General features: G+C 35.3%; 1 protein-coding gene across 3 annotated transcripts in view; it reads left to right on the forward strand.

Annotated features, from left to right (window-relative positions):
- The window catches only part of SLC16A1 (solute carrier family 16 member 1), a 32,033-nt gene extending 4,988 nt beyond the window's left edge, over window positions 1-27,045 (forward strand). For all 3 annotated transcript variants that reach the window (XM_072967973.1, XM_072967972.1, XM_006213660.4), the window contains exons 2-5: window positions 14,365-14,625; window positions 18,853-18,996; window positions 21,956-22,825; window positions 25,235-27,045. In XM_072967973.1, the coding sequence (XP_072824074.1) occupies window positions 14,409-14,625; window positions 18,853-18,996; window positions 21,956-22,825; window positions 25,235-25,512 (1,509 nt within the window). In that variant the 5' untranslated portion in view covers window positions 14,365-14,408 and the 3' untranslated portion in view covers window positions 25,513-27,045. The remainder of the gene's footprint in view (window positions 1-14,364; window positions 14,626-18,852; window positions 18,997-21,955; window positions 22,826-25,234) is intronic.
- Window positions 27,046-27,288: the final 243 nt, after the last annotated feature.

Consider the following 27,288-nt stretch of genomic DNA (forward strand, 5'->3'; position numbering starts at 1 on the left):
CTAGAAGATATGACTCTTAAAGAAAATCATAACCACAATATCATGCCACCTTTAAAAATTGACACCACTAAATAACCAGACAGTATTCAAATTTTCCTAAATTGTTGCAAAATAATTTGTTTGTTTGATCTACAACCCCTTTTCTCTCATTTTCTTCATAATTTATTTGTTGAAGGAACCAGGTTATTTTTTCCTTCGGTTTCCCTCATTCTGAATTTTGATGATTGCGTCCCTCTTGTATAGTTTTAACATGTCCTAGTTTAACATATCCTTCTGTCCCTTGTATCTTCTGTAAATTGGTAGCTAGATTGAGGACGTTGAGCAAGCTTAGTTAAGTTTAGATTTGATTTCTGAGAGAATGCATGGTGTAGGGGAGAAGGCAAATGTAATTCATAGGTGGTGGTGTGTATGTCCATCAGGAAGGATATGATGTTTGGTTGTCCCTCATTCTGCTATATTAAGGGCGTAGCTCCGTTATTTCATCAGTGGTTTGCAAATAGCAGTAATTTAATTGTGCCTTTAATTCTAACATTCTTGAATAACTAGAATACCTCTATAAAGGAGAAGTAGTTTGAAATTGAAGGACAAGTTAAAGTTTGTGTGCTTTAATACAATATATGATTGTGACACTATCTTTTTGGAGAAATATATTTAAATGTATCAAGGTACATGGTACATCCTCTTTAAAAGCCAGTGTATTTTATTAGAATGTTTTTTAGTACTTGGTGTTAATGTTTCAAATGGCTTTTAGTATTTGCGATATTTAGAATTTATGTTCTTTAATTGGTAAGTTTTCTTCACTCACTACCAAATCTAAATCTCTACCTGGAACCAGATTACATACAGATTTTAAATTCCTTGAGGACACAGATTCACTGTTCCAGGTAGCCAGGCTTAAAATCCACCTCATCTTAATACTTCTCTAGCGGGCCCCCTGCCCTACCAAATGCAATTAAGTGCCATCCCTTTCTCCCCTTTGTTATCTCTTGTGTCCACTCCTTCCCACCCTACCTAACCCCCTTTTTTTATTCTTATTACTGCTGCCTAGTTTATAGGCTGCTGCCATGACTGGGTTGGTACAGTGGCCTTTTAAGTTGTATGTTATTCCTCCTTTAATTTGCCCTGACAAACAAATTTTTCTCCATGCTTCTAACTGTCTTGCAGAGAAGTGATTAAAACAGCAATAACAATCTTATAGAAATGGTGATTTCTTTTCTGGGTTCATACTATACACAATGACAGCATAAGTTCACATTCACCACAGTGGTGCCACTGGCTGCAAGGGCTGAACCATGAGGAATGCTAGTAGTGTGATTGTCCACACAATCCTGTTGCTGATCACAACAAATAATATTGTTGAGTCCAATTTATTTACAATGATTTAGCCTTTGTATAAAGGAGAAATTTCTCAAAATATATAGGCATTACAAGCTGCATATTTGATCATTCATTGAAAAATGTTTCTTTGCTGTGATTTTGCTCTTCCTATGTAAATCTTCTGAAGATTATTGAATGAATGAAGGCCTGATCATACTGCTCGGGTGTGTTAAACTGTTTTGGATAATAACAGCTTTTGTAAATTGCCTTATTGAGCTTTTGAGAACCAAAGCTAAGTTTTTACTCAATTAACTTTCTCTTCTGTTCTCTAATCAAGGGTTTCAACTTGGGATCTTCAGATAGATCCTCCATGTTGGATGGAATGCAGGGAGTCTGTGAACTTGGTTGGGGGAAAAATTACATCTTTTCATTAACCTCTAAGTAAAATTTAGAATTTATTTTAACTATGAATGTAGGTAACAAATCATAGAAGTATTAGAAGTACTTGTGACCTTGTCATCAATAGAAATTCATATCATGATACAGTGTTTGTAGCTATCTTGAAATTGTTTAAATTCATCACTGCTTCAAAATTACTGTGATTATTAGACCCACTACCAGAGTTTATCTAATTTCTTACTTTAAAGAGCACATTATTATATCTAATTTTAATTGTTTTGACAAACTTATACCTTTGTATACTATTTTATACGTTTAAAACATTCTAATAAGGACTCCTTAGGCTTTCTCAAACTGCCGAAGGAATCTGTGGCACCAAAGATGGTAAGGACTCCTGCTCCTAACTCTTGTGCTTCTGTTCTGATATGAGAGTGAAGTTAGCCAGAAGCTGTGCTGCAGTACAACACACAAGTCATGATGTCATAGGTTCTGTAAAAATTTTGGCCATTGACTTCTGTGTACTAAATCATAAATTCTGACCTCACAAATTAGAGGGAACAAAATGCTTGTATATGCTAGGGGAGAGTAAAATGATTTTCACAAATTAAGACAAAGTAATTTCTCTTTGTAGTCAGGAAGTATATGTTTAAAATAACAGTTTCCAAAGGAGTTGTATTTTAAGTGCCATAAGTTAAGTGAAATAGTGGGTGTCTTCTTTGACTTGGGGGATTTTCTTGCCCTTTTGGGTGCATCAGCAAATGTGCTTGAAATTGCATCAAATTTTGTCTTCAACAGCTCACTGTATTAGATGCAGGCCTTTATTTTGCTCAACTAGGGGAACCCCTAGAGATGTCAGTGAACCTTAGGTTTGAACTACCTGCTCTATAGGTTAGAAATACACTTTCTTATTTCAGTCTGCTGTGATTGTGTAATGATGTTATTTGTGTTTACTCCATTACCTAGAAAACTACTTGATAAAGTTGAGGGTAGAAAAGTGGTTTAACTATTACTTGTTTCCAGGAAAATAAAACACTCATTTGAAAATTGTGTATTTCTAATAAAGGAACTGATTATCATCTTAATGCAAACATAATCTAAGATTTATATTGTCAGCAATTAAAAGGGTTGTTTAATTATAGTATATTTTGAGGTAATAATGCTGACTTCTTTTTGATATATCTTTAGTGTCTATTAAAAAGCTTTGCAAATAAATATTAAGAATGGTGGATAATGCTTTAATGACAGACAAACAGTACTCAACTTTAACACTTTTTTCGGTTTGTCTGTTACTAATAAAACAAAACAACTTAGTTCTTTGAGGGAATGAGGGTCAAAAGTAGCATAATACTGAAGTTCAGACTCATTCAAAGGATATTTATTAAATAACTATGTGTATAAGAAATTACTAGAAAGGGATGAAGAAATATATATATTTTAAAATAATGGTTTGAAAACGGTTAGAATGAGAATAAACCTTTGAAATGAAATGTCAGCATATTACTGCGTTGCCTCTAATCTTCAAAACTTAAGATATTTTTTATGTAAAACTAAGGATAGTGTTAATTATTACTGTAAGTGAATAGTTCAACTCAGCCCTTTGCAAGAAAAAGAAAAGCTTTCATTGTTTATCTTTTAATGAATTGTAATCCACTTTTCTCCCCATTAAGCTTCAGGATACTGGTAGTGAAGTAGATTCTAACAGAAATACCGTCAGTTATATTCAAATATTTATATTCAAAGTAACATCCATGATACAATTTTGACAACACATCTATTTGTAATTTTAATTCAGCCCACTACATTTCTTTTAGATTCTGAACAAGGTAGGTCATATATTAATAAATTAAAATGGCCCACTTAGATCTTGATTTGTTGAATATATATTTGTATTGCTGTAGAAAACAGAACGTATACAGGTATTCCAAAATATAACTTAGAATTCTGCCAAGCAATACCTGCCATTGAAGGAGATAGCCTCCAACTTCCCTTTCTTTGCTACCACTCACATTCTTATGTTCTATATAAATGGGAAATGGATTTATATTTGGAAATTCTTGCAATCAAGAAGTAGATTAACATGTGAAAGGGAGCAGGACTTGGACTCAGTATAGACAATAGCCAGTTTTTCAGTTTGCTAGAATCAGGCAAAAATGAAGCATTAAAGAAGGCAAAATCTGCTGGTGTAATAACTCAGGAAGTAAGACTGATGAGGTAAGTTCTATGTGATAGAAGTTGTATTCAGTAATTTTTTTCTCTTAAAAACAAAAACAAAAACACCTTTCTGTTTTTCTTAGAGTTCCAGAAAGCATAGTATCATTGGAGGGTTATTTCTGGTTTCATATTTTTCTCCACTTCTCAAAAACTGGGAGAGTCAGATTCTTTGAATCTTAACATTTGGTCATAGAGGAGGGTTTAGGGTTTTTTTTAAGTTGAAAGAATAGCCTCTGTCCTTAACTCATGATCTAAAAACACACACCTCAGCTAATTAGGGAATTAGTTGCTTTACAAAGGAAGAAATAAATATATAACTTTATCACCTTAGAGTTTTCAAAATGCTACCCAAGAAGCATTGAGTAAGAAGTCTTGGAAGGGGCTAATTCCATGTGCAAGATGTAGTCCGAAAAACAATAACGATATTGGTGGGCTGGAATAAAATTTTAGTATAGATAAATTTAAAAATACAGTATTGTCGGTTAATGAAAAATAATTTCATTTTTGCAAATTACTAAATGCTTGCGTCGTATCAATATGTGTATTTGGAACAAAATTACACTATCTTTTTTGCTTTTTTTAGTTTCTGACTTGGTCTTTAAGACTAAGGTATCCTAAAGCATTGGTGCCTCTCGATGGCCAATATATCCTTTTCTCCCCGGGAATCATGCAGTTGACCTTCTCTTCCCTTCTTTGCTCATTCACAACTTAGGAATGTATGAACTGCGCATACATACTTTAAAAGTACCTTACCTCACCCTTCCCTACTTTCAGCTCTTTCAGTCGCCTTATCAGAATCTCTCTTCTTTTTCCTTTTTCTTTCCTCTCTGGTTTATGAGATTTAAAAAAGCCTCAGTCTTTGCTAATAAGGGTGAGAAGTGCTAATGAAAAGGAAAAGAAACCTTGTAAGTATAAATTTTAATTGTGACTGATATAATAAAGAATTGGTTCTCCTAACTTTTCTTAAAGATTTGAAGTAAGTTACTCTCTAATCTTTGGACATCCTCATCTACCTTCTTACCCCTATAAGTAAACCCCAGTATTGAAGACCACTTAAACTAACTTGATCTCACGGTTTTTGTTTTAGTTAATTATGCTACTGTTTTCTAAAATACATCACAGCTGTATAGTGCTTTAGCTTCCCTGTGATGTGACTTTGAGGGTAGTCTAGTTGCCTAACCACACTGAGGTATGATAGTGCCCTGGAAGTTACGGATTTGCAGTGAAAAGTAAAAAATGAATTTACCACTTCTTTTGACTAGGTGTCCAACTTTTACCCAAGGAGTTTAATGACTGCACAGCCCTAAATAATCCACAGACTTGTTATATTGGAGCTGCTTTTTAATGTTAAAAAAATGTAGATGTTGGTTATTGTCTATCTTAAACCTTACCATTGTGGACATACTGAGAATATTGGCACTCTTAACTTCTGAATATTGGTATGGTTCTTAGTTAAAAATGGTTTTGCCACAAAAATGCAATGAAAGAGTGAAAAATAAGCTTAAAAATTTTTTTTATAACCTAAGGACAAGTTGACAATATGAATCAAAAATCTTAGAATTTTGCATAAATTCCATGTCTAAAAATCTGTCCTAAATTTCTCATTCACCACAATTTTTATAGAAGAAAAAAGTAACAACCTTAAGTGTGCAACAGTAGGTGTTTTGTTTTTTTTTTTAAAGTATGGTACATTTATAGAGTAGAATACCACTATTCAAAAATGTTATAGAACTAGGCACTTACTAAAAAATGCTTCTGAAAAAGAAAACAACCCCCCCAATAAAACATTGTGAATGCAGAAAAAAAAGAGAAAAAGAAAATGCTTCTGATATTGAATGGGAAAAGCAGGCTATAAAGCAGCATGAAATAAAATTCCATGTTTATATTTATACTCAGGCATGACTATCCTAGAAGGAAGTTTAAGAGAATTTATATTGAAATGTGGATAACTTAAATGAGAATGGTAGAATGACAGGTAATTTTTTTATTCACATATGTATATGTTCTGATTTTTCTGTAATGAGCACATATAACGTTATCTTTTAACACTTTGCTGTTTTGTGTTTTCTTTCTTATAAAATAGTGTATGTTCATTGGAACAAGTCAAACAACAGGGATATGGAAAGAGGATATTATCTCCCCCTCCCAACCTCCAACCAATATAAAGTTTTACGTGTACTTGTCAGAACATTTATTTCATTCACTTAATTTGTTTACTTGTTTATTTTCTTTCTTCTCTAGAGTCTAACCTCCATGAGGCAGGGACCATATCTGTCTTGTTTACTGCTTTTCACTTGGGGCACTCAAATTTTATTGACTGAAGGCAAAATGTTTGGTGTGTATCCTGATATAATTTTATAAATGATTATAGAGTCCTATGACGTGTAACTTTGAAAATCTTAATTGAAAAACAATCAAATGAAATTTGATGATTTAGGACATTGACAATTGATCCTCTTGGGGTGGCATGACCCTAAAATCCTGCCTTTGAATGAACTTTCATTAACAAAGTATATATCCTCTTTTATTTATTGCACTAATAAAAACTAACCCTTGTTCTTTGGGATTGTAGAGTTCATAAAGAAAGTTATACCACAGTTTGTGTTTGGATTGTAGAAAGGAAGAGTGAAATGGCCAAGGAATTCAGTGTGGCACTCAGGAAGTTGTTATTGACAAGAATAGAGAATTAGTCTGCTACTATAAGACTGTTAACTTTTCACCTTAGATGGTGTATCTAATAGCTAATGAGCTTCATTTTTTTCTTTTTGAAGTCTGTGTGTGTGTGTGTGTGTGTGTATACATATATATATATATGTACACAAATACATACACATGTATAAATAAGGATGTATATTCACTACCTTTAAGTTTACATATTAGTTTGCCCATTTGCAAATATGATCAGCTTCATCAATTTTCTATACTAATAAAGATTTTACCATCATTTCTAAAACAGCTATAAGAAAATCAGGATTGACATTTGTAAAATTGGGGCCACTATAGCAACATCATAGGGCTATTGTAGAGTATTAAAGTGAAGATAAATTCATTGGAGTTGTGCATCAGCATGGGCCCAGTCAAACAGAAATACAAGCAAAAGCTGATTCTTACTAAGTCTGGGGCATCCTGTATTTTGTTATGGAATTTAGTTGAAGTTGCAAATAGCTACAATTTCCCATGTTTGTCACTCATTGAAGTAGCTTGTCTGTCTTTGTTCAAGGTACAGCAAAAGTAGCTTGAACTGTTGTTGTATTGATATAAAAGGTAATGTATTGATTGCTAGAAAGCTCTGCAGAAAAACTTAAACCCATTTCACAAAACAAGTCAGGAATATTTATGATGCATGTCATTTGGTGGTGGCACTAAATTCCATTCCATTCTTTGGAAATCTTTCTCAGTGCTTTATGTCCATATGTCTCCATGTTATTGGCAAATTTGTGTTTCTGCCTTTCAAAAAATTTCAGCCTTGAGGCTTTGCTCAGCTAAGCAAAAGGTAGCTGGCTAATATATAGCAAAAATCCTTTATTGAAAGCTGTCATTCACAAGGTAGCAAAGTGCCATACTTGAACACTGTATACATAAGACTGCAATGGACAGAGAGGTGTCAGAAAGCCTGGGGTTTCATGAAGGGGTATTAGTTCTTTATGTTGGAGAAACCCTCCCCCTCAACCTCTACCCCCTTCTATCTTATTTTAGGTAGTGAAAGGACCCTCAGATCTATCAAACACCCTCTATTTCATCACCTATCCTTTGGCACATGATAAATTTACCTGAAACAAAGTAGCTCTTTTCTAGATCACAGTAGAAATGAGGGCAGTTACAAATGTTAGGTTTCATCTGTTTCATGGTGCTCTAGGCTCCTGAGAAGTATGTATTGTGATCTTATTGGGAAAAACTTTGAACAAATTCCAAGTTTGGGTAGAAAATACTCTCCAAGAAGATGTATGGTGTTTAGGACTATAAGAAATTATGAGGAGGACTACAGGGAACACCTGACAAGCCAAAGAACTCTTAAAGGACAGGAAATTATTAGTTATTTTGTTCTATAATAGGATAATCACATGTTCTTTTCCTTTTTTGATTAAAGTTGCAAAAATTGACATCCTTGATCAAAATTATTTTAATAATTGAAAGCTTATATAAATATTTACAATACTTATCAAAGTATAAAATAATACATATAGTTTAAATAGGCTAATGACTTACAATGAAAAATTGTAGTCCTTTCTGTACCATTTCCTACCACCCTTTCCCATATACATATGCATCATCTTTTTTCTGTGATAAATACACCCAAGTTATACATCATTATTTACTGTAGCACTTTAAAAAATCATTGCCTAACACGAGATTCTGGTTCACCTGAATGAACCAAGATGATAAACAATCTGAATAAACCAAGAGGTATCGATTTAAACACTTTTGTGATCAAAAAAAGTTAATGGTTTAAAACAACAGCTGTTCTCAAAATGTGGTTTATGGATCCGCTCTAGCACCTGAAGACTCAGGGTTGGGGTCCTTAGATTCCACTGTAACTAATAATTAAGAAACTATCACGTCTCAAGTTTAGGTACAGTATCAAAGAGGAATATCCACAATATTAAAATACTCCTTTTTCCAACAACATATCTGCTTAAAGTTGCTTAGACCAAAACTTTATTGGTAGGATGGTTTGATCATGTAAATACTTTAAAAATAACTAGAAATTATTTTAAAATCTGGAAATTAGGATGGTTTGATCATGTAAATACTTTAAAAATAACTAGAAATTATTTTAAAATCTGGAAATTATTAGTAATTAAAATAGTATTTTTAGGGACTATAATTATAAAAGCAAGATCTAGAATCAATTTTCATATATTCTGAAAGATAGCCTTCTTTAAGCATTCTAGTTAGCAAACAGTTAATTTCTCTTCAAGGATAGTATGTTTAATTTCTTGTAATGTGGGTTGGATTTGGATTTGCCCTGAATGATAAGGGAGATACAAACAGTTGGAAGTTTACAGAACCAGGTTTACATTTTGTTAGGTTCTTTTTATGCCATTTGATCAAAACCATGCATTTCATAACTGCTGAGTGTTTGGCTAGCCAGTTACAGTAGTTATATTTCTCCTTTTACTAGTGCCTTCTACTTGTTTATGGTGTTTTAAAAAAATTGTCAGTTTTTTGTTTGTTTTCTTAATTTAACTATTCAATTTCAAATGGAAAAGAAGGCAAAAGGTGATGCTTCCTAGACCTTGAATGTTGAGATTTACCTTGGGGTGAGTGGTTCTGAAAGCCATGAAGCTGGATTGAGGCCAGTTATAAAGAGCAGTGGATTAGCTACTTTAGCAGCAACAGCTTCAGTAAATCAGCCTTTCTGGATTTGAATGTTTCCATGTGAATGTGAAACCTAAAACTGGTCTACACTTAGTAACAAATTCTTTTTAAGATAATTGATTTAATATACTTTCTGCCTCTTTTAGGTTCACAAACTGGCCATTGTCATTTTAGCAAATGACAGTGGCTTTGTTTTAAATGTTAATGGAGAAAATGTAGAGAACATAATGAATACTGTTTCTAAGGGCTTTTGTAACTCTTCTGAAGTTGGGGCATAGCGTGGTGGGAAGGGAGATCAGCTTTGACTTTCCATATGTTTACCTGCACAATTCCTGAGAGTTACGAGAAAAGGAGAGAAATAAGAAAATCTAGAAGGTGGTGCTTGTCACCACTGAGAAAAATGAGGGTTATGTTTCCCATTGTTCTTTACAAATTGAGTTGATGAAGAACTTCCTCACTACCCTATCACTTTTTTTTTAAATCTTTCTGTCACTTTCAGGCAACTACTAGTGAGTCAAAAAATAATAGCTAAGCTAATAGGAAGGTTACTGTGCACATTGTAAGGATTAAAGTATTAGACTTTAATCTCTTTTAGCCTCTGGACTTGAGTACTCTCTCTTCTCAGTGGGGCTCTGAATACTGTGCAAGGGGGCCTGCTCACGTAATTTATCTTTTTTTTTTAACATTTTTTATTGATTTATAATCATTTTACAGTGTTGTGTCAAATTCCAGTGTTCAGCACAATTTTTCAGTCATTCATGGACATATACACATTGTCACATTTTTTTCTCTGTGATTTATCATAACATTTTGTGTATATTTCCCTGTGCTATACAGTGTAATCTTGTTTATCTATTCTACAATTTTGAAATCCCAGTCTATCCCTTCCCACCCTCTACCCACCCCCCCCCCGTAACCACAAGTCTGTATTCTCTGTCCATGAGTCTATTTCTGTCCTGTATTTATGCTTTGTTTTTGTTTGTTTGTTTGATTTTGTTTTTTAGATTCCACATTTGAGCGATCTCATATGGTATTTTTCTTTCTCTTTCTGGCTTACTTCACTTAGGATGACATTCTCTAGGAGCATCCATGTTGCTGCAAATGGCATTATGTTGTCGGTTTTTATGGCTGAGTAGTATTCCATTGTATAAATATACCACATCTTCTTTATCCAGTCACCTGTTGATGGACATTTAGGCTGTTTCCATGTTTTGGCTATTGTAAATAGTGCTGCTATGAACATTGGGGTGCAGGTGTCATCCTGAAGTAGATTTCCTTCTGGGTACAAGCCCAGGAGTGGGATTCCTGGGTCATATGGTAAGTCTATTCCTAGTCTTTTGAGGAATCTCCACACTGTTTTCCATAGTGGCTGCACCAAACTGCATTCCCACCAGCAGTGTAGGAGGGTTCCCCTTTCTCCACAGCCTCTCCAGCATTTGTCATTTTTGGATTTTTGAATGACGGCCATTCTGACTGGTGTGAGGTGATACCTCATTGTAGTTTTGATTTGCATTTCTCTGATAATTAGTGATATTGAACATTTTTTCATGTGCCTATTGATCATTTGTGTTTCTTCCTTGGAGAATTGCTTGTTTAGGTCTTCTGCCCTAATTTATCTTTTGAATGAACCCTTTTCTTTATAGTTGAGATTTGGTCAGGTTAAAAGAAAACAGTATGTTTAGATAATAATATTACACACATTTTTCTATTATGTACCACCAGAATTTTAAGTCAGGATAGCCATTTGTCAGACAGTGGCAGAACTATGTTGAATTCATGTCTTGTTTTTGAAGTGTTCTTTTTTTCAAAATTTGGATACTCTTATTTCTTATATTTCTTATTTCCTTTGAATCTTCTTAATGCTTCTTGAAGTTTTAAATCTTCATTTTTACACTATGGAATAAGGTATTATTAACTTGACGAGGCAAGTCTTAGTGACTAAAAATTGTAGCTGCTATAAGTAACTGGGACAAATCATAGCTGACAGCTAAGCTCTAAGTTTAATCACGTCCAGCACGTATTAGCAGTTCGAGTCAGAGCTTGATATGTTAAATAGCTCTACCGCCTTTGTGTGGGTGTCTCTGTGTGTGTACCTGTAAACATTATGAGGCACATTTAATCTTTTTAGTGGTTCCTTGATTGAAAAATTTCAAGTGCTTTTTCTCTTTTTCATACTTAGATGAAGGAAAAACATAAAATTAATGCCTGGAGTGGTTCTGTTTAACAAAATTTTAGAATCCAGACTGTTTCCTTTAGCAGAACTGAGCTGTTAAATAGCTTTTATTTAAATGCATTCCAGTAGAAATTTAAGGAAGCTTCAAGATGTAAATATTTTTATCCTTCCTGAAACATAGGTAAGTGAAATGCCCTACACAAAGACTTTAATCTTTAAACTTGGTTATGTTTTTAATGGAATTATTCTCCAGATTCTCAGCTTCAGATACCCTTAACTAAAAATGATCTCTTCTGAAAATAGATGCCTGAGGTCTTCTGTTTCGCCTTTTCTAATGCACTTTATCCAAAAGCCTTCACCCCCACTACAAAAGAAAAGTATATCTCTCGTTTATCCCCATTCTAACTGTGGTTCACTGCCCCGGGCTCTAAAAATCTCTGCAGCACCTAAACAAGGGAATATTCCAGAATACATAGTCCCAGAGAGGGAGAGAGTTTCATGACAGAAATCCAAAGAGGGGTTAGGTAGAAATAATGGAGGAGACAGGACCTTATCCCATCTGGACAGTCCACATCTAATTGAAGTCTCAGAGGAGTGGAAAGGGGGAATGATAAAATGAGAGTTTTTCAAAGTTGATGGAAATTCTATTTGTTGGTATGATTATCTGTTAAGTTGTATAATCTCTATTTTCTCAGTAGTTTTTGTTTTGTTTTGTTTTTTTAAAGATTTTTCTCTTTGGCTTGTTGGGTTTCCTTAAACTGTAGCTTCATATTCATCAAATCTGGAATATCCTTAGCCATTAACCCTTGAAAACTGTCTCTTCCCTACTCTCTCTGTTCTCGTCTTCCAAAGTCCCATTAGATGTTTGCCAAGATGCTCCCATTCTGGACTCCACGTTTCTAAACTTCTCTCTCATAGATTCAGAATAAAGCTCTCCCCTGAATTTTATTTTCCTCTAACTCATCCTCCAGTTCAACACTCTTTCTCTTTGCAGCCATGCTGCTGGTTAACCTATTATTAATTTTGTTGAATATACTTCTCTAGTTCTGTTTCAAATTATCTAGTCTTTTTATAGGATTTTGTGGGGTTTTTTTTAAGTGCTTTTAATGCCTTATTTCATGCTTTTAATCATTTTAAATATCCATATCCAGTGTCTACAGTTCTTGGATTGGTTTTAACTTCACTTGTGGTTAATTGATTCTTGGTATATTTTGAAATTTTAGATTGTCCGCTTATATTTGGCAGGGCTTTGTGGAAAATCTTTGCTAGCAAAATCAAACATAATATATTTCTGGGAGAACAATGGCGGTTTCCCACAGATGCCAAGCATAAGCTCACACAGTCCTCTAGTTGTGAATTCTCAGGAGAGAGTCTTCTCTCCATTTCTTTGTCCTCTTCATTTTCCTATTCTTTCTTTTAACCATCCAGATAGCCAAGACAAAGGAATTTGCCTGCCATCTCCTTTTGCTTCTGTATTGTCTCCCTGTGCCCACTGAACAGATTTTATCCTCCTTGTCACTGTTTTTTGAACTATTTTTTGTTTTGATCAGCTGTACTGAGGTATGATTCACATACTATAAAATGTGCCAATTTAAGATATATAATTTGTAGTTTTCAGTGTACACATCTTACATATAGTTTATCAGATTTATCTCTATTTAGTTTTTTGATGCTGCTGTGAATGGTATATAATTTTTAAAATTTCAAATTCTGATTGTTCATTGCTGGTTTATAGAAAGACAGTTGATTTCTGTTTGCTGGTCTTGTATCCTGAGACCTAGTTAGGTTCATTTTTAGTTCTAATACGTTTTTTGTATATTCTTTAGCATTACTTACATCGATAATTATGTCATCTGTGACTAAAGACAACTTCTTCCTTTCTAGTCTATGCCTTTTATTTCTTCTTGCCTGTACACATTGGCTAGAAACTTTAATACAATGTTAAGTAGAAACAATGAAACCTATCCTTGCTTTTAGGGAAACTTCCTACCCCTACAGTGTCTATTGTCCTAAATCATTTTTGAAGTATTCGGGTGGTGGGAAGGAACAGTATTTAGGAGTTGACTACTACACTACTACACTATGAAGCTTGAATCTGTATTTTAGACTATAGAATGCTGTAGCCAAGAGTGTGCCTGTCATGGGGGTTGCCTGTATTTACTGCAGTAATATAGTCTGAGTGGAGATCATTTGAAATGGACATGCTCACATACTGATGTAGGATGAGTTATAATATAGGGTAGAAGTTGGCTTTAAATAAATTAAAGGAGACCTTCATGAGAAAACAGGTAAGCCTACTATCAAACACTCCCATCTTTTCCTTAACAGGAACTTTGACTTTGTAACCACGCTATTCATTAGTACTAGGTGGCTTCAAGAAAAAAGGATAATCTTTGGTTCAAAACTACTGTCTTCTGATATTATAGTTCAGCTTATGAGTTTAACTGAATTGATTAGCTGTTTAGGAGTTTTTCTTGTCATATAATAAGAAAAAAAATTCTTGAATCAAAGCAATTAGATACATAAAAGGAAACTTTTCTGAGATTATTTTCCAGCCCATTAAATGAAATTCTTATATGTTCAGAGTGATCTTTTATTTTGCAAATTGCTACATATCTAGTGAGTCAGGTACCCACTTTCTATTACTTCTAAGTCAGCATATAAATAAGAGAAAGTAAAAAGGAAGTAAGTATTGAAGAATATATGGGAAAGGTGAAAAACTTATAAAGCCTATATTAAACCTGAAACTTTTATAGGGTATATGTTATGTGAATTTTGAAAGCAGATAAGTCAAACTAGAAGATAATGTCTGTTTGACAAGTAATGTTGAAAAACAGTTTAGTTACTTGAGAGCTAGGAGTAAAGGGTGGAAGTGCCTTGTTGCTAGGAGTGCTAGGTGGAAGTGCTTTATTGCTGACACGTTATTTAAATTTTATATCCTTCAGATATTTGAATTTGAACTGCGTTTTGGAATTTATCTACATTTACAATGCCCCCGGCAGTTGGAGGTCCAGTTGGATACACCCCCCCAGATGGAGGCTGGGGGTGGGCAGTAGTAGTTGGAGCTTTCATTTCCATTGGCTTCTCTTATGCATTTCCCAAATCTATTACTGTGTTCTTCAAAGAAATTGAAGGTATATTCAATGCCACCACCAGTGAAGTGTCATGGATATCTTCCATCATGTTGGCTGTCATGTATGGTGGAGGTAAGTACCCACTAAGGCCTGCTGTTTTAATTTTCAGTAAGCAGCCAGAGGCTCTATTTTAGGTAACTTTTTTTTTAAAAAAAGTATTATTCAGTGTAGTGTTTTGAAATCTTATTTCTTGAAGCTTTATGTTTAGTCACATTTTTATTCTTGTTAACAATAACAACTCTTTGTTTCTTCCACTGTGGTATTCTAAAACAGAAATAAGAAATTGTTAGGTGCCCTGATTTGTTCCAACTCAGTTTCATTGAACTTAAAGCTCTCAGAAAAATGACATGTGCACAATAGATTTTTCTTATTGCTCTCCACTAGAGTCTTGAGGTATAACTGTAAATAAAGATCTTTTTAATATTGATGTGGGGAGAATTAAAGTAAATCAGGCTAACCTGAGTACCACAGTTCAAAGTCTCAGGTTACATCTTTTTATGGTGTTAGACTTAAAGAACTGGATAAAAATCCCCCCTATTCCTTGTGAGGTTATTAGTCCTGAAGCATTTCAGCTGCATCTTAAGTTTAAGTTTTATTTTTCTCCTCTTCTGTTTTCTTTGACATGTTGTGAAGGAAATGTGGAGAGTAAGTTGCTTACTTAAAACATCATTTAAAATACTGTTTGTTTCACCTTGGAATGTCAAATCACAATTTTACATATAGAAATAAAAACTTCCCATAATACTTAAAATATGTAGTTGCTTGTTTTTAGCAGAGATTCTAAAGTCAAGTGTATTTATTTATTGGGATTGACAGGGTCTCATGTTGCTTATTTAGCCAAGTTTTCACTTCTGTTAATCTTATTTTTTAATGATAATTTAGTACCTCATTATTTTCACACAAGCTCTTTAATGGCCAATATAAAGATTCTGTATTTCATCTGTAAACCTTACTTAGCCTTAGGCTTCTAATCTAGTGGCAGATTCAGCCAATATTTATTAAGTCCTACGCACCTATTCCTTAGTAGGCTAGGTGTTGTGAATGATAAAGAACATTGATCGTGATTCCTGCCTTTAGGAAGTTTGTAATCCTGTTGAGACAATAACATAAACTCATGAAACAGGAATAAGTATTTGAAGTCATAATTTAGTGCAGTACTTATTTGCACAGAAAAATAGGTAAGCTGGTTGTCATAGAAGGAGATAAATTAGGTGGCTGGGAATAGGAAGACTTTTTCTGCTGTGTATCTTTTTTTTTTTTTTGTAGGGGCAGGTAATTAGATTTTTTTTTTCTTTAATTTTTTTATGGAAGTACTGGGGATTGAACCCAGGACCTTGTGCATGCTAAGCAAGCGCTCTACCACTAAGCTGTACACTCCACCCTGTATATCTTTTTGTGCCTTTTAAATTTTGAACATGTGCCTGTTTTGTCTATCAAATTAAGTACTTTTTAAAAGAACAGAAGTGCTAAATTGTAGTACTTTTTTCATGAGCTCAGAGAAATCAAAGGGACTTCGGACATTTTCTAGCTTCTGAGAGCCATTAACTGTGGAGGCTTCTGAACTCCATCGGCCAGGATTTCTAATCAGGTGATGACTGTAATGGCTTGAAGAAAACGGTATAAATATTATCCAGAGGTGCTCCAAGTGCTCAGTGTGTCTGAAGCTGACTACAAGCCAGAGGTTCATATGTTGCAATTCTGACATACCAAAGGGTTTGAGAGCTACATGCATTTTGCATCAAAAGTAAGTTATGCCAGTAGTGCTAATTGCACATGACTCTTTTGAGAAAACATTTCCTTCTTTGTCCACACCCAGAGATAACTAGCACATTTCTCTGAATATGTGACATAATAGACCTATAAACTGTATCCCTCTCTATTTTTAATGATAGCTAATTGAGGCCATCTTTCCTGAAATAACTCTGAAAGACAAATTGCATATCATGAGCCTTGTGGCAGAATTTTTCCTAAGTGGGTTATATTTATTGATTGGACTTAGGTGGTATGCCCCCTTAAGGATTATCATTACTTTTACAACTGCCTTAATTTAACTTGTGCTTTTGGGCCACACCCTCAACACTATGTTTTGAGTTCTAAGTGGCTTAGTTTTCTTCCTCCCTCCCTCTCTCCTTCCTTCCTTCTTCTTGTCCTCTCTTCCTTCCTCTCTCTTCTCTCCTTTTCTCTCTCCCTTCCTCTCCCTCTCTGCTTTATCTTCCTCTCCCTCCCTGCTTTCTCTTCCTCTCCCTCCCTCCTCCACCTCTTTTGCTTTCTCCCTTCCTTCTTTCCTTACTTTCTCTTTTCCCTTTCTCCCTCCCTCTCCCTCCATCTCTCTCTCTGTCTCTTTCTTTCTTTCTTTCTGTGCTTTGGTTCAGAGATACATACTGATGTTAATTAGATTATAAGTATACCTTTTAAAGGAGAAGATCTTATTTCCTTACTCTTGGATTATTTATTTGAGTTTTTCTTTTTTTGAACATGAAAATATAAATTTACATTTTTTTCAGTTCCACAGTGGAGAGAGGGGGTATGGCTCAGAGGTAGAGCATCTGCTTAGGATGCAAGAGGTCCTGGGTCCCCTCTATTTCAAAAAAAAAAAACAAACCTGTTTCAGTTCCACAGTAATGTCATCTTAACATTGCCAGTTTAGAATTTAAAATACTACAAACTTTACAGTATTAACTTCTACTTCACAGAGTCAATAGTGTGGCAGTATTTTTTGATCTTTGTAATTCTGACTACAAAAACTGTTTAATGACTAATTTATATGAAAATATTTAATGAATATTCTCTTAGTATTTAATTCTTTCATCTTCTACAAGCTATAAGTTCAAACTATTTCCAAACCAGCTGTGGCCTAATATCTTCATAAAGAGATTTAGAACATCAATGAAAACTTCTTTCTACATATCCTTGGATGACCTGAAGTGTCTCCTGCAGCCAGTTCTTGACCCAGCCCCTTAGAATCAGTCCTCTGCAACACTAGGATTTTCAAGAGCTTTAATTCCTTCTTGCATTTTAATATATATACACATATGTATATACATACCGCATTTTGATTATACGTACCATACTTTGAAATTGGGTTCCCTGGGGCCAGAACCTGCCTTTTTTTTTAATGGAGGTTTTTTTTCTTTTTTTTTTAATGGATTGAACCCAGGACCTCGTGCATACCAAGCACAGGCTCTACCACTGAGCTATTACCCATCCCCCTGCCCCCAATAGCCTGTCCTTGTCATCTGAGTATACCATACTGCAACTCTGAACAGTAGCACTACAGTATGAGTAATGCAGAATTTTTCATAGTGTTTATGGAGATAGAATCTGTCAACATGATCAACAGTATATTCTGAATATGCACATTCTATGTCTGTTTTTAAAAAAGGACTTACTATCTTCTAGGGAGCTAAGTATAGAATAATAGAATAAGGTCAGAATTTACTGTGCTAATAGAAGAAAAATATGATTTGTATGTCTTCTTAATAATTTAGTCCCAAAAATAGAGTACATGTAATGGGAAGAAAATGGGCTAGATTTGAAACTCAGTTCTCATTAGCTTTGTGACTTTGTAAATTCAAACATCAGTTCTTTCCCTTGTGTCCCCTTCCCACGGATGCACTGCAGTGACTTTTTATTTGCAGTCATCTGACTTAATCTTCTTCTACAGTTTTTCATAGTGTTGCTACCACAAAACAGGCATGGAACCTATTAACCCTAAAAGATATTCCATTCAATTCAATACCTGAGATATCTCCATGTAACTGGGAACAGGTATTTTGTTTTGTTTTAAATTTAGATGTCCTAATTGCAAAACTACTTAACTTGGAAAAAATAATTATGTATTTTAACCTTTGTTTTTTTTAAATATGACACAAGCCACATTTATGATAATGTGTGAAGAACACTCTAACATCATCTCATCATGTCATTGTGCCTGTCCAAAATTAAAATAGAGCAGACTTGCTAAATATATATTGATCATATCCTAGATACAGCGAGAAGCCTATGAATATGCATTACCAAGGTGTTTTCAGCCTGTTCTACCTTACAAGAGAAAGGTTAAGTTCTTTTCAATATTTCAAGATAGAGAAGATACACAATTAATGATTTTTAGTGTCTGTACTTTCCAGCACAAATACCTATGACTATGAAATAATTATAGATAGCAATATTCTTATCGTTGCCTTTTGCTGTATCTGCTAATTTTGGAGGACTTGTCATTCAGTGTTGTTAATGCCTTATGTACATGTGAGGGGGTGTGTTTCTTTCCTCTGTACTACTAAATTTTGGGTTCTCTCCTAGGTCCTATCAGCAGTATCCTGGTGAATAAATACGGCAGTCGTCCAATCATGATTATTGGCGGCTGCTTGTCAGGCTGTGGCTTGATTGCAGCTTCTTTCTGTAACACTGTGAAGGAACTTTACTTGTGTGTTGGAGTCATTGGAGGTGAGTTGATTCATTTTAAAATATTAATTCATTGCTGGCTATTTAGTATTCACCTGCACTGGTCCTTCAGATCTTCTGTGTGAAATTCCTTCCTTATAGAAATTACTTGATTATCATTTTGAATAGCTGTAAATACATTAAGGGTACTAGAAAACCAAAATTTTAAAGAAATTGCTATCATACAGTTGGTGTTCATTGTAGAATAAATGAATGAATTGAAATAAATGATTGTATCCCTTGTCCTAAGAATAGTCAGTGGTTGTGGATAAAATATATCTGGTAGTTTGTTGCAAGGGTGGTCACTGGTTACTGCTCTCCCTCAGTACCTGTTCCTCTCACAGGAATAGACTTCGATTGCAGCAAAACATGAAGCAGGAATTATCTGATAACAAAGTTCACATATATTTCCGAGGAATAGAGGATCCTCTATCCCTTGGTAATTCCTTCCCCTTTGTTTTAATGGCCAAATTAAGATAATGAACTGCTGATGAGTATGATAAATAAATATTATTCATAATGTCACTAATAAATGGCTATTGACATTTTAATGTATGTCCTTCCCAGCTTTTTTCTCATTTGTATTATTTAATTATTTCATTTTGGTGGTGGGGAGGTAATTAATTTATTTTATTTATTTTAGGTTTATTACTTTTTAGAGGAGGTACTGGGAATTGGACCCAGGACTTCGTGCATGCTAAGTGTGTGCTCTACCACTTGAGCTATACCCTCCCCACTCCCCGCTTTTTTCTATGTGTAAACATACAACTTTTTTCAGAACAAAAAACGATATGATTACATAAAATATTTTATAACCAGTTTTTTTTTGACTTAACAATAGATCATGAACAACAGTCATATATATGTATGTCGGGCACTGGCTCTGTGCTGTGGGCACAGGGCAACAAGTTGGGCAAAGTCATGCCCTTTCATGGGAGGAGTCAGACACAGCTACTTACAAATAGATAAATAAGTAAGAAAAATCAGGGAGCAATAAATGCTGTACAAACCCTCAAAACAAAATGTCCTGACAGGGAAGGACTAGGTAGTCAGCAAAAGGAAGGAAGGGCTCACTGCAGAGATGACCTTAATAGATATCTGAGTAACAGCAGGGAACAAGCTTTGTGAAAATCTAGGAACACAGGCCCTAAGTCAGCTTGCTTATTAGCACAGGGAAGAATGGTCTGGTATGAGATCAGGGAGGGAGGTAAAGGCCAGGAGAAAGGTTATGCCCAGGAAGCCATGAGCAGGTTTGAAATACAGGAGTGACCTACTCTGGTTAATTGGTTTAAGACTCTGTGAATAGCTTAGATATAAATAGTAGGGAGCAAGAGGGGGCCAGGGAGAGCACCAAAAGTTATTTGAATATTTACTGATTCTAGCACCATTTATTAATTCTTTTTGTAGTAATTAAAAATGTCACTTTTACCTTACCTTAAATGTTGATATATATTTCAGGTATGTTCCTGGACTTTCTGTCCTTTCTTTTATCTGTTACTGAGCCAGAGTCACACTGTTCTAATGATTGTAGCTTTTAAAAGTTCATTTTTATATCTAATATTAATCCCATTCCTCCTGCTGCATCACCAGAAACTTCCTGGTTGACTCACATGTATTCTCTAATTATGTTTTAGAGTCATTTTACTTCATCTCCAGAGTGAAATGCACTGACATTTTCATTGGAATCACATTAGATCGGCACATTCATTTGGGGAGTACTGACATCTTGAGAATGTTGTGTTTTATTACCCCAAAATTTTGTGTGTTGGTTTTAATTCTCTGGCCTTTCCAGAAAGTTATACAATTGTAGCCATTATAAATTGCACATTTTTTAGTTTTTGGTACTGCTGTATGTAAAAGGAATAATTTTGTATTGCATTTTCTAATTTAAGACTGTTTTTAAAACTCTCTGTTTGCATTTTCTAATTTAAGACTGTTTTTAAAACTCTGTTTGATAACTGTCTATTTAATGATCTTCTGTGGTCACAGTTATCCCTCAGGTTATTTGCCAGATTTGACAAATAGCTAATCGCTTGCAAATAATATAAACAACAATTATAAAATAACTAACATATATCGATTGCTAACCACGTGCCAGGCACTGTTATGAGTTATGTGCCTCTTGTTTTATTCACAGCAGTTCTGTGTGCCTGTTTTACATGTGAGGAAAGAGTCATAGGAGGGTCAAGGGGTCTGACATCTGGTTTTATTTTTTATTTTATTTTTTCACCACCAAAAGTTTATTTCCCATCCATCACCACACAGTTGATTGCCTTTACTCATTTCCCCCTCCCCACAGCCCCTTCTTCTCTGGTAACCATTACTCTGTTCTCTGTATCTACATATTTGTTTTTGTTTGGTTTGGTTTGTTAATTTATTTTGTTTTTGTTTATTAGTTTTTTATATCCACGTATGAGTGAAATCATGGTATTTGTCTTTCTCCTCTGACTTATTTCTCTTAGCATAATACCCTCAAGGTGCAGCCATGATGTTGGATAGAACAATATTTTATCTTTTCTGTATGGCTGAGTAGTATTCCATTGCATATATATATATATATATATATACACACACACACACACCCCATCTTCTTTATCCATTCGTCTATTAACGGACACAGGTTGTTTCTATAACTTGGCAATTGTAAATAATGCTGCTATGAATATGAACATTGGATCTTTTATGATTCCACACATATTTTATGATTTTTTGTTCTATTTTTGTGAAAAATGTACTTTGGATTTTTATAGCCATTGCATTGAACCTGTAGACTGCTTTAGGTAATAAGGACATGTTGACAATGTTAATTCTTCCAACCCATGAGCATAGATTATCTTCCTATTCATTTGTATCATTTTGAATTATATAGCTTTTGTTTTAATTTATTTGTCTGGTTAAGTAATTCTGAATATATTTCTGACATTTTATTGTAGTGTGTGATTCTTTTTCCCCCTCTCCCCAGGTCTTGGGCTTGCTTTCAACTTGAATCCAGCTCTGACCATGATTGGCAAATACTTCTACAAGAGGCGACCATTGGCAAATGGACTGGCCATGGCAGGCAGTCCTGTTTTCCTCTCTACCCTGGCCCCCCTCAACCAGGCTTTCTTTGGCATCTTTGGCTGGAGAGGAAGCTTCCTAATTCTTGGGGGCTTACTGTTAAACTGCTGTGTAGCAGGATCTCTGATGAGACCAATAGGGCCCAAGCCAAGCACTGCAGAGAAACATAGGTCTAAAGAATCCATTCAGGAAGCTGGAAAATCTGATGCAATAAAAGGAGCAAGTGATGCAAATACAGATCTTATTGGAGGAAACCCCAAAGAAGAGAAACGATCAGTCTTCCAGACACTTAATCAATTCCTGGACTTATCCCTGTTTGCACACAGAGGCTTTTTGCTCTATCTGTCTGGAAACGTGCTCATGTTTTTTGGACTATTTACACCTTTAGTCTTTCTTAGTAATTATGGCAAGAGTCAGCATTACTCTAGTGAGAAAGCTGCCTTCCTTCTTTCTATTCTGGCTTTTGTTGACATGGTAGCCAGGCCTTCTATGGGACTTGTAGCCAACACAAAGTGGATAAGACCTCGAGTCCAGTATTTTTTTGCTGCTTCCATTATTGCAAATGGAGTATGTCATCTGCTAGCACCTTTCATCAACTCCAGCTATATAGGGTTTTGTGTCTACGCGGGATTCTTTGGATTTGCATTTGGATGGCTCAGTTCAGTGTTATTTGAAACACTGATGGACCTTGTTGGACCCCAGAGGTTCTCTAGTGCCGTGGGATTGGTGACCATTGTGGAATGCTGTCCTGTCCTCCTGGGGCCACCGCTTTTAGGTATAGTATGTCCCTATTTCTGTGGTTCTGTTAAAAAACAAGCATAGATGATTGAGAAGGTGAGAGAAAGCAGGAATCAGTGAGCTGCTTGATGGCAGAGGGCTAGTCTTTCTTATTTCTGTACCCTCTGTGCTGATACAATGCTTGGCACAGCATAATTGCTCAAATACTTATAGAACTGAATTAAAATGAATCATCAAGCTGAAAGGGGAGTTAAATAATTTTACAAATAGCATTGGTTTTAAAAAATGTTTCCTTTTCATAAAACTTACATGCTTACTGTAGAAAAACATGTAAAATACAACTCTACCTCTAAAGCACTGGTAGTGATTGATTTTAATAATGAAGTTTATTTCAGTAGTAATAATTAAAATAATAAATTATAGCTACCGTGAGTGTCCATGGTATACCAAGGACTGCCCTAACCATTTTCTGTATCCTCCTATATCTTACAAGTCTATGAGGTAGGACTGTTACAGTTCCTACTTCATAAGTGAAGAAATAGTCTTCGAAAGGTGAAATAATGTGCCTTGCATCACAGAGCTAGTAAGTGAATATATAATTTGGGAACTGTTTCCTAAGGTTATTAAATACTTCATCTTTTAAATTAATAACTCAAAAGATAACATATGGTGAAAAATAATTTGGCTCTCCCGGTTGTGACCCAGGCTTGTATGAGTGTGATTTGGGAGGTGAGTAGTGACACATAAAAGAAAGACCTACAGCTGTCTTTTGATATTGTGCTTTTCCTCCCCATACCCGATAGAGTTGCCAAGTCTTGTCACTTTTCACTTGGTAAAGCTCTTTCTAATCTGCCCATTTTCTCCATGACAACATTACCCTTATCCATAGTTCCTGTCTCGTATCTGGGCTGCTCCAGTAGCCTCCTAACTGGTCTACCCATATCCACTTTAGCCAGCCCTCAATCCCCTTTCTTCTTTGCTGGCAAAATTATCTTTGCTAATGCAAACCTGATATTCCAGCTGATTAGAACAGTCCAGTTGTTTCCCATATCTTAGGGTGAAGATCAGATTCCCTACCTTGGCCTGCAAGGCTCTGCATGGGCTGGCCCGCCCATCTCTCCAGCCTCATTCCCACCACTCAGTCTGCTCTCTCTGCTTCCCCTCTCACACCCTCTTCTTCCTCCTACCACCCGCCTCTGCACAGGCTCTTCTCTACCTGGATACTTTTCCCATCTCCTTTCTCCCAGATAACTCCTATCCTCCTGTAAGTCTTGGCGAAGTTTATTTACACTTTAAGAAAAGCCCTCCTGACCCTACTTGCTGGCCTCAACCTCCTATTCTCTGCTCTCAGGCCCTCCCTGTAGCATTTGTCACAGTGTATGCACTTAGTGGGTTAACATTTTTCCTCTCCACTGAACTGTATGGATGTTCCCTCTTTTGCTCACCCTTAACTCAGGGCCTAGTGGACCCAGTGCCTGGTGTGTGTATAGAGACCCAATAAGCATTGCTGAGTGAGTGATGCCCTGAGCTAGAAAACTGTATGGAGTCCTATTTGAACTGGTTATTATATTCTTTATGGGTGTAGAGTTTTCCAAAGTTTATTCCTTGAAATACTAGTTTTGTAGAGATGCTAATACATTTTACTATAACAAGGATTCCATGGCCAAAAAAGTTTGGAAACACCAAAGTAAATGAGTTTCTTTACTATCAGACCTCATAAAAGCCTTAACAGAAAAGACTATGATATGTCATTTCCAAATGTACTTGACTTTGGAAACATTAGGGAGGTGTCCTGTAGCACAGAGTTGTGGGTGGAGGCCTGAGTCAGACCTGGTGGGTTTCAAGCCAACCTATTTCACACACTAGGTCACTTTGTGACCTTGGACGAGTTACTTAAGGTTTCTGAACTTTGGTTTTTACGTTATACAATGGTAATGATGATAGAATCTTCCTGTAGTGAATATTAAGCACTTAGAATGGTGGAAAGGTATTGCTGTTTGTTAATATTTTAGCACAGGATGAGTGCTCACAGGAATGCTCTTTGGGAAACACTGATGTCAGAGAAAGAGCATTGTCCTGGGAGAGTGGAAATCACTCTGTGGCCTTGGGCAAGACTCCCAAACCTCTTTTGAGCAACAAATTTTTCTACTGTATATTGAAAGAATTAATCCTATGTGATCTCTAAGTCTTTCCCAGTTCAAATTCGCCGAGATTTAATTATTTTCAAGTTTCTTAAGAACAGAATATTCTAGGCCATCCAGAATTGGTGTGATGTCATAAACAAAAGATCAGACAATATTCAGCTGTTCCTTTTTATACTTAATTTTCATTCGTGGGCTTTGAGGATTGGGTGGACATTTTTCTAAGTGTATCCTTGAGCTTTATTTGGGAAAAGATATAATTGTTCACCCACATAACTTTTTTTTTTTTTTTTTGCCATCTTTAGGTAGCCTGAATGACATATATGGAGACTATAAATACACATACTGGGCATGTGGCGTAATCCTTATTGTCTCAGGCATCTATCTCTTCATTGGCATGGGCATCAATTATCGACTTCTGGCAAAAGAACAGAAAGCAGAGAAGCAGCAGAAAAAGGAAAGCAAAGAGGAAGAGACCAGTATAGATGTTGCTGAGAAGCCAAAAGAAGTCAGTGATGCAGCAGAATCTCCAGAGCAGAAAGGCATAGAAGGAGGCCCCAAAGAGGAGGAGAGTCCGGTTTGAACTTGCGGGGCTGAAGGGTAAATGGAGTAGCTCATGAAATATTCTATTGGCCTGTAATCTACCAGTGGTGCTCAATGCAAATACTGGACATTTGCGTGGGAATCATTTGCAGGGGTTCGTTGATGGAATTTTTGTTTCACTCCTTACCAGTAGTCTGAATTAAAAATACCATAGCCTTTGGGGAGGGAGTGGTTGAAAACGAATGCAGGAAGGAAGTTGGGTTTTTGTTTGTTTGTTTGTTTGTTTGTTTAAATCTTAGCTTTTAACAGTGTCATGAAGATTTTAATATGTGCCTTAAGTTTTATTCTTTAGAACTCTTTAGGGAGCCTTAACTTTTTAAACCATTCTGCTTAATTCACCCATTTGAAGCATTCCGTTACAAGGAAAAAATAACAACTAGTTTGAGGCAAATCTAAAATTTAAAATTAATCTTGCTTCATTGTTATTTATAATATATTGTAAGACATTGTCACTGGAAGATTTATGAACAGAAATGTTTGTTTAAAGTTGGGGGTTTTATAATATCCTGACTAAAATATTTTCCTAGCATCAATAGTTGCCTGGCATATATGCTTGCTAAATATGTATTTAGAAAATTTAAGGCATAAAACTTTGGAAACATCCTGGCTGTTCTAGATGCATTGTGCTCATCAACACCTCTCCAGTATCTTGAGTTGCTTATTAGCAGCCGAATGCTTGAGAGTTGACTTCCTTAAATTACTATTTTTGTTCCCCTTTCCAAAGACACATTTTGAGTGGTTATAGATCCTCGCCCCTTTTGAGATCACATGGTATTGTTTTTTCACTGTAAAAGTTAGTATTAAAATATACAAAACAATATATTTGTGCCTCCTTAGTAAATTAAATGTAGACAGATATTTCAAACAGCAGCTGAATTCACCTTAGGTTTTTTCCAAAACCTCAGTTAAACTGTGAGACTTGCAATCTTTTTTTTCTGTTTTTCCTGGAATTCTTCCCCTTTGATTCATAGTAGTTCCATTTATATCTGCATCTACCTTAGCATTGTGTGAGAACACACACTGTCTTTGTGTGTTCAGTTTTTTGTTTGTTTGTGTTTTCAATGTTTGTTAATTAAAGACAGCCAGAGAGATTTGGCCCAGGCAAACCAGTAAGAGTAAGACTGGGAGAGAAGTTGCTAAGTGGGCTTATCAATAAGTAACTCCTTTTCCTTTTTCTGAGAAGGCCTTAAAGAAAATTATGTTTTGCTTAGAGTTACTGGACACATTTTCTTACTCTTTACACAGATCTAAAGGTTTTGTGACCCTTTTCACTTATCTGAAAGGTAGCAGAGAAATGGGTTTAGTATAAGGACGGAAGGAGGATGGACCAGAATGAAAACTGTAAATATTTTTTTAACCTGATATATTTTAAATTGAGGCAGGAAGATAATGATAGACATTCAGTGAATTATATTCAATGTATTTTAAAATATTGTAATTGACAGTATGGAAGTATAGATATGAAACCTTGTTTAAGAGGCTGGCTTTTTAAAATAAATTTTTTTTTAAGAAATGTTTCTTCCTCCAAATGTTTATTTTCTTGAGGAAAATATTGCATGTCTCCATTTTTATTATCAAGATTCAATTTGGCCCTTGCTGATATTAAATCATTCAGCTTAAGTGCTTGGGATTTGTGTACATGGTTTGTTTTGATTTTTCTCTTTACCTCTTTAAAGCAGGTAGGAGAGGAATTTTGAAACTACCTTTCTGAAAGCAATTTGAAACCAGAGTAGTTAACCTTAAGGATACAATGAAA

This window comes from Vicugna pacos, chromosome 9 (genome assembly GCF_048564905.1).
Source record: "Vicugna pacos chromosome 9, VicPac4, whole genome shotgun sequence".
In the NCBI taxonomy this organism is placed as follows: Eukaryota; Metazoa; Chordata; class Mammalia; order Artiodactyla; family Camelidae; genus Vicugna; species Vicugna pacos.